Genomic DNA, 10,763 nt, shown 5'->3' with positions numbered 1-10,763 from the left:
AGCTCCAATACTTTGGCCACCTGATGCGAAGAACTGACTCATTGGAAAAGACCCTGATGCTGGGAAGATTGAAGGCAGGAGGAGAAGGGGACGACAAAGGATGAGACGGTTGGATGGCACCACCGACTCGATGGACATGAGTTTGAGCAAGCTCTGGGAATTGGTGACGGACAGGGAAACCTAGCATGTTGCAGTCCATGGGTTCGCAAAGAGTCGGACAGGACTGAGCAACTGAACAAAACTGAAAGATACAATACGGACTTCTCTGGTGGTCCTGTGGCTGAGACTCCTCCAGCCAAGTGCAGGGGTCCAAGTTTGATCCCTGATCAGGGAACTAGAGTCTGCTTGCCTCAATTAAGACCTGGTGCAGACAAATAAATAAATAAATAGAAAATAAACATTAAAGAAAAAAAAAGGAACAAAGCTGGCGGCACCTGTCTTTGCCTTTTAGAATTTATTCATTTAGCAAATTCCCACTGTGACTGGGGTAGGGGCTAAGCTCTCCAGACCCAGTGGTAATCAAACAGACCCCTTCCCCTGTGTGGGATCAGGAAAAGAGGACTTTTGGAAAGAGGACAAGCATATGCAAACGTGAGAAGGGTGTAGCAGGCAGAAGGAAGTGTCAGTGTAAAGGTCCTGGGGCATCCAGATAGCCAGAGCAGGATAATGGGAGAAGGGGGTGGTGGTGGACAGAAGAGAGGTAGAGAAGAGGGGACAGACCAAAGGTGGTCCTTTAATGACAGATCTGGCTTTTGACCCAAGGGCAATGGGTAACCAGGGGAGGTTTAAGAACAGAAACTTAGAGTTGCTCTAGAATCTAGAATCCATCCTTCATTCCACAAGAAAAGTGGGAAACTAGGACCATGATGGCCTTTCCCAGGTGATGCTAGTGGTAAAGAACCCCCCTGCCAGCACAGGTAGACATAAGAGACCCAGGTTTGATCCCTGCATGGGGAAGATCTCTTGGAAAGGGAAATGGCAACCCACTCCAGTATTCTTGCCTAGAGAATCCCATGGACAGAGGAGCCTGGTGGGCTACAGTCCATAGGGTCGAAAAGAATCAGACACAACTGAAGCAACTTAGCACTCATGTTCACAAGACCATGACATGGGACAGCAAGGGATGCAACCCACCCAGATCCAGCCTGGTGGATGCTACACAGGACAAATGATCACACTTTTGAACAAGTGAAGAGCAAGAGAAGAAAAAAAAAAAAAAAAAAAAGAGGAGGAACTATTACAAGACCCAAGAAACCACACACTGTATGACCTCATGTAGATAAATGTGGAAAGAAGGGAAAGAATCAAGGTGATGGGAAATGGGATCTCTGGGGACAGTGCTTGGGCAGGGTCTCTAGATGTAGGGGTGATATTTGGTCTCCAACTCTAGCCCACGATGACCAGCCACTCAACAAATGTGCCAACCTGGGTCTTGACCTGATTCTTGAGCCTCACTCAGTCTGTCCTCACCCTTTTATTTTCTCCCCTTGACTCATTCCTCTCCTCACCCCCCCCCCTTTTTTTTTTTTGGCGGAGGTGGGGGAGGGCAGCACAGTGGGGCATTTGGGATCCCCAACCAGGGATCAAACCTACATCCCCTGCTGTGGAACCGCAGAGCCTTAACCACTGGACAACCAGGGAAGTCCCTGTCATCACCTTCCTAACACCCTCCCAGATCCTTGGCCTGCCTCAGAGCCACCGCTGTCCCCCAGAGCCCCGGCCCCCTTCTCACTGCTCTCCCAGGCCCACACAGCTGAGCAGCCTCCCCAGAACAGTTCCTCCCCTCTCCAAGTATCCTGGGGTCTCCTCATCCTAACCTGGCCCTCATTACCACCTCTGTGTGCTTAGTCACTTCAGTCATGTCCAACTCTCTGTGACCTGTTGGACTGTAGCGGTCTGTAGGAGAGACTGCCAGTCTCTCTGTCCATGGGGTTCCCCAGGCAAGAATACTGGAGTAGGTTGCCATGCCCTCCTCCAGGGGATCTTCTCCACCCAGGTATCAAATCTGTGCCTGCTGCATTGCAGGTGGATTCTTTACCACTGAGGCACTGGGAAAGCCCCTCCAATACCACCCCAAAGGGATGTTTTTCCCTTTTCTGAATTTTTAGGCCATTGTCATGATGCTGAAGGTATGAAAGGGGTGAACAGAGAAATGTTCCCCTTGCCCCCATCCCAGGCTCATTGTACTTTCTTTTGGAGATGTTTAAGACACTTTGGTGCCCATGCGCATTTTTAACATTAATTAATTTTTTTACTATGCTGGATCTTCGTTGCTGCACTCAGGCTTTCTCTAGTTGCAGATAGCAGAGGTTACTCATTGAGCTGGCTTCTCTTGTTGCAAAGCACAGGCTCTAGATTGGGCTTCAGTAGTTGTAGCATGTGGGCTTAGTTGCCCCCTGGTATATGGAAACTTCCCAGATAGACCAGGGATTGAACCTGTGTCCCCTGAATTGGCAGGCAGATTCCTAACCACTAGACAACCAGGAATGTCCTTTGTGCATACTTCATTGTTTTTCCGCCTTTTAATCTTTGTTTTACACAGAGGACAGCATCTTTTCTTCTGCACCTTCATGCCCTGTTTCCTGCCTCACAGGCTATTACCTGGGATATGTTTCTGAGTGTGGATTTGGAGATCAACATAGTTCTCGATAAACTGCCCTCCACCTGGTTCCCACCACCAGCAGCACAGGGGACTGTGTCCCCAGTGCAGACAGCGGCCAGTTCATTGCCCATTAGGGGGAAGGTGGACAATCCCTAGGGATCTGATTTGCATCAGAGTCTTGGGAAGGTTGAGTTAGTGAAAGAATAGGCATCTTCTGACCACCAGCTTCTGGTCAACCCTCCCTCACCCTGAACTTTCCATGGCTCCCCAGTGTCCTGGGACAAACCCTGGCAGCAATGATACTCAGGGCCTGTGAGGGCTGGCCTCACCACCAGCCCAGAGCCCCAGCCCCATGGAAGGTCAGAGGCATGGCCTCTAACAGGCCTCATCCCCTAGTCTCTGAGTCTTTGTCCGTCTGCTTTTCTTGTTGGTGAGTCTCCTGGGGTAAGGATGGGTCCTTCCCCGGGCTACAGCATCCTCTAGGAAGCCTACCGCTCCCCCTGCTCTGCTCCACACTCCCTTCCCCAGTCCTCCTGTGTTCTCATCCTTACCTTGGAGGGGGAGGACGGGATGCGGGAGCAGGGTGTTGCTCGGGTGAACAGTGGGCGCACAGGCAGGGGAGGGAGTGGCCAGAGGCTGAAGGAGAGGCGGGAAGGCGGGGCACGGTGGGATGCGGGGTATAAACGCGCAGTGGCTGCAGCTGAGGATTCCAGGAAAGCTGCGACCCAGACTTTGTAGCGCATCCCCGGAGGGCGATCCGGAAAGTCACGGCAGCGATCGCAGGGTGAAATCCCGGAGGGTGGTCAGGACGAAGAGGGTGGCAATGCAGCCCTTGTCCGCGTCTGGGCCTAACGCGTCCTGGTGGGCGCCGGCCAACACAACGGTCTGCCCGGGCTGTGGCGCCAACACCTCGGACGGCGCGATCCCTGCGCCTTGGCCCATGGACGCCTGGTTGGTGCCGCTTTTCTTCGGCGCGCTGATGCTGCTCGGCCTGACAGGGAACTCACTGGTCATCTTCGTCATCTGCCGCCACAAGCAGATGCGGACGGTGACCAACTTCTACATCGGTGAGCGCCCAGCGCTTCACGGTGCCGGAGGGCCATTCTGGGGGTCTACGAGAGGGCGTAGTGGCCGGGGGGCGCCCCTAGCGGTGAGTCGGGGTCCTCTCAGTTGAGGATTTCTCCGCTGCAGGGTCCCTGGTCCTTTCCCTACTGTCCCTGTACCTTAGGCTGGAGGTCGCCAAAGGTGGCGTTGAAGAGTTCCACCTTGACTGGAGTAGTTAAAAGGGAGGTTGGAGAGTGTGGCCCATGGAGCGCTGGCCACTGCCACTCAAGGAAGATGTACGATTGAAATGTGGTTCTTGTAACACCATGTGGGATGAATAAAAGGAGTGGGGGAAAGACTGAGTGGCCCGCGGGCCCCCAGTTGGCAACCACTGCCCCAGAGGCTCAGTTTATGCGTTTGCGCGATGAGGGTGCCCTAGCCGGGTGAGTGCTCACTCAGTCCGTGTTCTCCATTCTCTGTTGGCTGGCACCACTCAACTTGCAGATGAGAAAACTGAGGCTCAGAGGGCAAGGGCCTATTTGCAGTCCCTACAGGGGTGAGCAGGGCCCATTACTGTTTGAACGGCTACAAAGCAGGTGCTGGGTGAGGGGTGTTTGAAATATAAAAAAGAGAGGAAGCGCCCAACTTCTCTGCCCACGGATGCTGGGGTTTCTCTGGGTGCCTCCCGAGCCGCCCTGCTGGTCACTCGGACAAAGGCGAGACCCAGGAGGCTGGGCCAGGGCGCTGAAGGGCTAGGGCGATGCGCCCCACATTCAGAACCCGCGCGTCCCCGGCCTGCAGCCAACCTGGCGGTCACGGACTTAACGTTCCTGCTGTGCTGCGTGCCCTTCACCGCTCTGCTCTACCCGCTGCCCGCCTGGGTTCTGGGCGACTTCATGTGCAAGTTTCTCAACTACATCCAGCAGGTGCGCAGGTTGAGGGCAGGAGGACGGGGGGCGGAGTCTGGGTGTGGGCGGGGTCGGACCCCCTGCAGGCTGGTGCGAGCCAGGGGCGATTGTGGAGGTGGGCGGGGCAGAGTCTGGGTTGGGGCGGCAACCGCCTCTCTACGGCGTGGTGAGGGCCAGGGACCCGGTGTGGAAGTGGGCGGGGAGGGCACTGGGTCTGGGTGCGTAGGGCTGGGGCAGATATTGGGATCCTACTAGGATGGCTCTGCCTCTCCTAGTCTCAGTCTTGGGGGTTTCAGGCTACCCCTGAAGGCTCCTCCCTCCTCCACCTCCCTGGGCTCCTCTCTGGCACCCCCTTCTCCTGCCCCTTCAACTATGGGCCCTGGAGACCTTCCCGGGTCAGGTCCTGCCTGTACCCGAGTGGCTGGACAGTGGGGGACCCGCAAGGAGGGCGCGGACAGGGAAAGGCCCTGACGGGGCAGGGGGCCACACGCCGGACTCCCGGTTTTCCCAGGTCTCGGTGCAGGCCACGTGCGCCACCCTGACCGCCATGAGCGTGGACCGCTGGTACGTAACAGTGTTCCCGCTGCGCGCCCTGCACCAACGCACGCCCCGCCTGGCGCTGGCAGTCAGCCTCGGCATCTGGGTGGGTGAGTTCAGCGTGGGGGTCGCACGGGCTGGGGGAGACAAGTCTTCGTCCCTGTGCTCACCTCCTCATACTGCCTCGATCGTGCATCTGGGAAATGGGCGCACTAGCGCTCCTGCAAGGGCCCCTGAGGGCGGGGACCCAAGTGGACCTGCGCCTAGCAGGCGCTCAGTGGCCCGCTGCCCGGGAGGCACCGGGGAGACCCGGGCCCTCTTGCGCCCCTCGTCCCCCCGGGCAGGGTCTTCAGCAGGGCCCTGATGCAGGCTCGGCTGTCGTGTCGGCGCCGGTGTTCGCCCTACATCGCCTGTCGTCCGGACCGCGCACCTACTGCAGCGAGGCCTTCCCCAGCCGCGCCCTTGAGCGAGCCTTTGCGCTCTACAACCTGCTGGCGCTCTACCTGCTGCCGCTGGTCGCCACCTGTGCCTGCTACGGGGCCATGCTGCGCCACTTGGGCCGAGCCGCCGTGCGCCCAGCGCCCGCCGGCGGCGCCCTGGAGGTGCGCGGCTGGGGGAGCGGCATGGTCTGGCTGAGGGTGGGGGGAGTGAGGCGCATCTACGGGGGGCCGGGTGGCCCCGGTGGGGGGGGGGGGGGCGTAATTCGAGAAAGTCAAGAAGGGGAGCGCCCGAGGAGGGGTGTAGCAGCCGGCCCTTCGCCTTCCTTCTTCCCCCTCTTCTCTCCCCAGGGGCAGCTGATGGCGGAGCGGGCGGGTGCCGTGCGGGCCAAGGTCTCGAGGCTGGTGGCGGCCGTGGTCCTGCTCTTCGCTGCCTGCTGGGGCCCCATCCAGCTGTTCCTGCTGCTGCAGGCGCTGGGCCCGGCCGGCGCCTGGCATCCGCGCAGTTACACCGCCTACGCGCTCAAGATCTGGGCACACTGCATGTCCTACTGCAACTCGGCGCTGAACCCACTGCTCTACGCCTTCCTGGGCTCCCACTTCCGCCAGGCCTTCCGCCGCGTCTGCCCCTGCGCTCCCAGGCCGCTCCCGCGACCCTGGCGGCCTGGACCCTCGGACACTGCGGCCGTCCACCAAACCCAGCTGCGACGCCTGGGCCACGCCAGGCCCCCCGAAGTCAGGCAGCGGTAGTCCCGGGCTGCGCATGCTGTGCGTTCTGAGGAAACACACGGTGTCTCTCTGAGCCCTCTCTGAAGGGATCAAGACGGGCCCCTCTGAAGTAGGAGGGCTTAAATAGCAGCTGCTATTATTCTGTTTTTGCCCAAAATCATAATAGTGAAAAGGCCTTGCCCTCTTGCAACATTTGATACAAATCTGCTGTATGTTTGCCACTGTTGATGCTATAATTATTATTTCTGTGTTTCCTGAATTGAAGATGCTTTGATGCTGACTTTTCTGGAACTTTGGAGGAAGCATCAATAGGACTTTTCACACGCTGCCCTGTGGTTGACTGTACAATTGTAAGACTGTACAAATGCCATTTTCAGAGATACTAAAAAGTGAACATGATGTACATCTTAAAATGGATGAAATAAGGTATTCTTTTTGGTACCTTGTGAATGAGTGTTCAGAGTCCTGGCTGGAAAATCATAGGTGTCATTGAATAAATAGTAGAGACATCACTTTGCAGACAAAGGTCAGTATAGTCAAAACTGGTTTTTGCAGTAGTCATGTATGGATGTGAGAGTTGCAACAATCTTTATAGAAGGCTGAGTACCTTAGAATTGATGCTTTCGAATTGCAGTGCTGGAGAAGATTTGAAATCCCCTTGGACAGCAAGGAGATCAAACCAGTGAATCCTAAAGGAAATTAACCCTGAATATTTATTGGAAGGACTGATGCTGAAACTCCAATACTTTGACCATATGATGTGAAGAGCTGACACACTGGAAAAGACTGTGATGCTGGGAAAGATTGAAGGCACAAGGAAAAGGTGGCAGAGGATGAGATGGTCAGATAGCATCAGTGACTCAATGGACATGAATTTGAGCAAACTCTGGGAGACAGTGAAGGACAGGGAAGCCTGGCATGCTGCAGTCCATGGGGTCACAAGGAGTCAGACATGACTTAATGACTGAACAGCAACCCAAGGAAGCAGGATTATTGCTACACATAACACACCCCCAAATAAAGAGGCATATAGCAACATCAGTGTATTTTTCAAAACTAGTGTCATTAAAAAAAAAATTTATTTGGCTGCAACAGGTCTTAGTTGCAGCACACAGCTTAGTTGCTCTGAAACATGGGGTATCTTAGTTCCCTGACCAGGGATAAAACCCATGTCCCCTGCATCATAAGGGGGAGTCTTAACCACTGGACCACCAGGGAAGTCCCCAGCATCAGTGTATCACTGCTCACAGTTCTGTGGATGAGTGGACCCAGCCAGGCGGTTCTTGTGATCCATGGGTGGTATTGGGTGGAGCCGCCAACCCAGTGGCTGGACTGGGAAGGCCAGAGAAGGCTTTGCTCTCAGGCTCGTAGCCAGTGCGCTTCCATGGCTGCCTGGACTTCCCCCCAGCAGGGCAGTCTGGGGAAAGTCAGACTTCCTCCTGGGCAGAGACTTCCAATTGGAGGAGGAGCTGCACAGCGTCCAAAGGCCGGCAACCTCACTGCTGCAGCAGGGAGTTGTTGGGAGCTGTCAGGGTCACAACCAGATTCAAGGTGTTGGGGGCAGAGCCATCTAATTGTGGGTTCAACTGCATTTGTCTGTGGGACACGGGGGAGGGCTAGGGTCAGTTCCTGCAGGCCTCAGGCTTAGTCTCCCTGAAGGACAACTGCCCATCTCGAGGAGGGCTCTGTCCCCCAAATTATTAGGGGACATCCTAGGTCTCCAAAGAGCCCAAATGTGCAGAGATGTTATGTGAGAAGGGGAGGCCATTCTGACATTGACGTTGTCCTGACCCTTATCTGTAGCCTTTGCACAGGCAGGTCCCTTGTTGCTCCAGGTCACCCTCACCCTTGCTCATCTATCAGGTCTCAGCTCAGTGGCCTCCTCCTCCAGGAAGCCCTGCTGGATTCCAGCAGGCTGGGTCAGGCCCCTCACCTGGGCCCAGGGCTGCCCCATCTCAGCTCTGACATCCTTGTGCTGTACTTGCTGGGTATGTATCTGGATTGGTCCCCAGTGTGTTCTCAGGGTTCAGCACACAGTGGGAGTGATGAAAAGAGATGGTGTGTATACAGAATTTATCTCTGAAAAATGAATAAAAAAAACAAACAAGGAGTTCCCTGGTGGTGCAGTGGACAAGAATCTGCCTGCTGAAGCAGGGGACACAGGTTCGATCCCTGTTCCAGGAAGATTCCACATGCCAAGGAGCAACTAAGCCTGTGCACAGCAACTACTAAGCCCACATGCCCTAGAGCCTGTGCTCTGCAACGAGAGAAGCCACCACAATAAGAAGCCCAGGCACTGCAATAGACAGCAGCCCCCACTCACCACGCCTAGAGGAATCCCGTGAGCAGAAATGAAGACCCAGGGCAGCCAAAACAAGCAAACAGTTCAAGGGGACTCTTAGCATCTATCTCAGAGAAATAGAAACTTCTGTTCACACAAAACCATGGCTTCCCAGGTGGCACTATTGATAAAGAGCCCATCTGCCAATGCAGGAGACATAAGGGTCACAGGTTCAATCCAGGGTTGGGAAGATCCCCTAGAGGAAGGCATGGCAACTCACTCCAGTATTCTGGCCTGGAGAATCCCATGGACAGAGGAGCCTGGAGGGCTATAGTCCATACCACATACACATGATCATAGCAGCTTTATTTGTGATACTCCCAAACTGTCAATGAACTAGACATCCTTCAACGGGTGAGTAGTTGAACAAACCATGGGCTGGTCCATCCACAACTGCTCAACTGTTCCAAGTTATGAACACACTGTTGATACACACACACCCACAGCAGATCTCTGGGAATGACCCTGAGTGTAGGGAGGAAGCCTGCAAAGTTTACATAAGATATGATTCCATCTGTGTAACCTCCTCAAGGTAACAAAAATATGGAATGGAGAGCAGATGCAGGGTGGCCAGGGTAGGAGGTGATGGGAAGCAGATAGCATGCAGGACCTTTGTGACAGAGCGACTCTGTCGCTGGACGTGGTGGAGACGCAAATCTGCACATGTGACTGAGCTGCAGAGAAGGCAATGGGCGCACACGGGTACAAATGAAACGGGGCTCCAGATCCCCGGGTGGGACATAACAACCCTAATACCCTGATCCCAGTGTTGAACTACATAGTTTTGCAAAATATCACTGTTGGGAGAAGCCTGGTGAAGGGCGTGAGGGAGCCATCTCTGCATTAGAATCCACAATACTGTTGAAAAAAAAGTTTTTAAGAAATGATGTGAAAAGCTTGAAAGGGGACATCTAGGAAGCAGCATCTTCCCAAAACCGCAGACCCTTGCTTTATCCTCAAGTCTCTTCATCCGGGGACTGTTTTCAGAGCCCCTTCTGTGTGCCAGGTGCTGTGTGTGAGGCACCCTCCGACCCCTGCCCATACAGAGCCCTGTCTAGTCGGCAATGGGGCCAGTAAGTGGTAAGCTACCTGCTGCTGCCGCTAAGTTGCTTCAGCCGTGTCCGACTCTGTGCGACCCCATAGATGGCAGCCCACCAGGCTCCCCCGTCCCTGGGATTCTCCAGGCAAGAACACTGGAGTGGGTTGCCATTTCCTTCTCCAATGCATGAAAGTGAAAAGTGAAAGTGAAGCCGCTCAGTCGTGTCCGACCCTTAGCGACCCCATGGACTGCAGCCCACCAGGCTCCTCCGTCCATGGGATTCTCCAGGCAAGAGTACTGGAGTGGGGTGCCATCACCTTCTCTGGTAAGCTACCTAGAGAGATGCAAATAAAAGCACTGCAAAGGGTTACCCAGGAGATATGGGTGTCCTTTGTGAGCAACTGTAAACCAGATCATGATTCAGGGAAGGCTTCCTAGATGAGGTGAAGCCAGGAAATGTGACCTCAGCTCAGACGTGGGGAAAGAGCATATCTGAAGGAGGCCACAGCCAGTGCAAAGGCAGTGAGGCAGGGTATGCCTAGTGGATCTTAGAAATAGGTGGGAGGCAGGTAGGGCTTCCTAGGAGGATAGGAGATGAGAGAAGTGAGAACAGAGAGGTGGCTGAGACCTTATAAGCAAGGAGATGTGCTGGGTCTGTCCTGAGTGGGTGGGAGCCATAGGAGGCTTCTCAACAGGGAAGGGTGTGGTCTAAGGTATGAGGAGATTTTTTTCTTTTTTTTTGATTTTTTTCAATTCATTATTTCATTATTATGATTACTCTAACCTTTGTGGGGTGCCAAAACCAGGCAATGGAGAAGGCAATGGCACCCCACTCCAGTATTCTTGCCTGGAAAATCCCATGGACGAAGGAGCCTGGTAGGCTGCAGTCCATGGGGTCGCTAAGAGTCGGACACGACTGAGCTACTTCACTTTCATTTTTCACTTTCATGCATTGGAGAAGGAAATGGCAACCCACTCCTGTGTTCTTGATGGAGAATCCCAGGGACGGGGGAGCCTGGTAGGCTGCAGTCCATGGGGTCGCTAAGAGTCGGACACGACTGAGCGACTTCACTTTCACTTTTCACTTTCATGCATTGGAGAAGGAAATGGCAACCCACTCCTGTGT

At 54.7% G+C, this 10,763-nt stretch overlaps 1 protein-coding gene across 1 annotated transcript; it reads left to right on the top strand.

The window, feature by feature from the left end:
- Positions 1-2,064: 2,064 nt before the first annotated feature.
- Positions 2,065-6,935, top strand: KISS1R (KISS1 receptor). The gene is made up of 5 exons (XM_027546668.1): positions 2,065-3,669; positions 4,448-4,572; positions 5,066-5,201; positions 5,461-5,693; positions 5,880-6,935. The coding sequence occupies exons 1-5, from the start codon at positions 3,273-3,275 to the stop codon at positions 6,276-6,278; spliced, it is 1,290 nt and encodes a 429-aa protein (XP_027402469.1). The 5' UTR covers positions 2,065-3,272; the 3' UTR covers positions 6,279-6,935.
- The last annotated feature ends 3,828 nt before the right edge of the window (positions 6,936-10,763 follow it).

This window comes from Bos indicus x Bos taurus, chromosome 7, assembly GCF_003369695.1.
Source record: "Bos indicus x Bos taurus breed Angus x Brahman F1 hybrid chromosome 7, Bos_hybrid_MaternalHap_v2.0, whole genome shotgun sequence".
In the NCBI taxonomy this organism is placed as follows: Eukaryota; Metazoa; Chordata; class Mammalia; order Artiodactyla; family Bovidae; genus Bos; species Bos indicus x Bos taurus.
The sequence above is the reverse complement of the archived record's forward strand: the minus strand, read 5'-3'. Positions and strand labels throughout refer to the sequence as shown.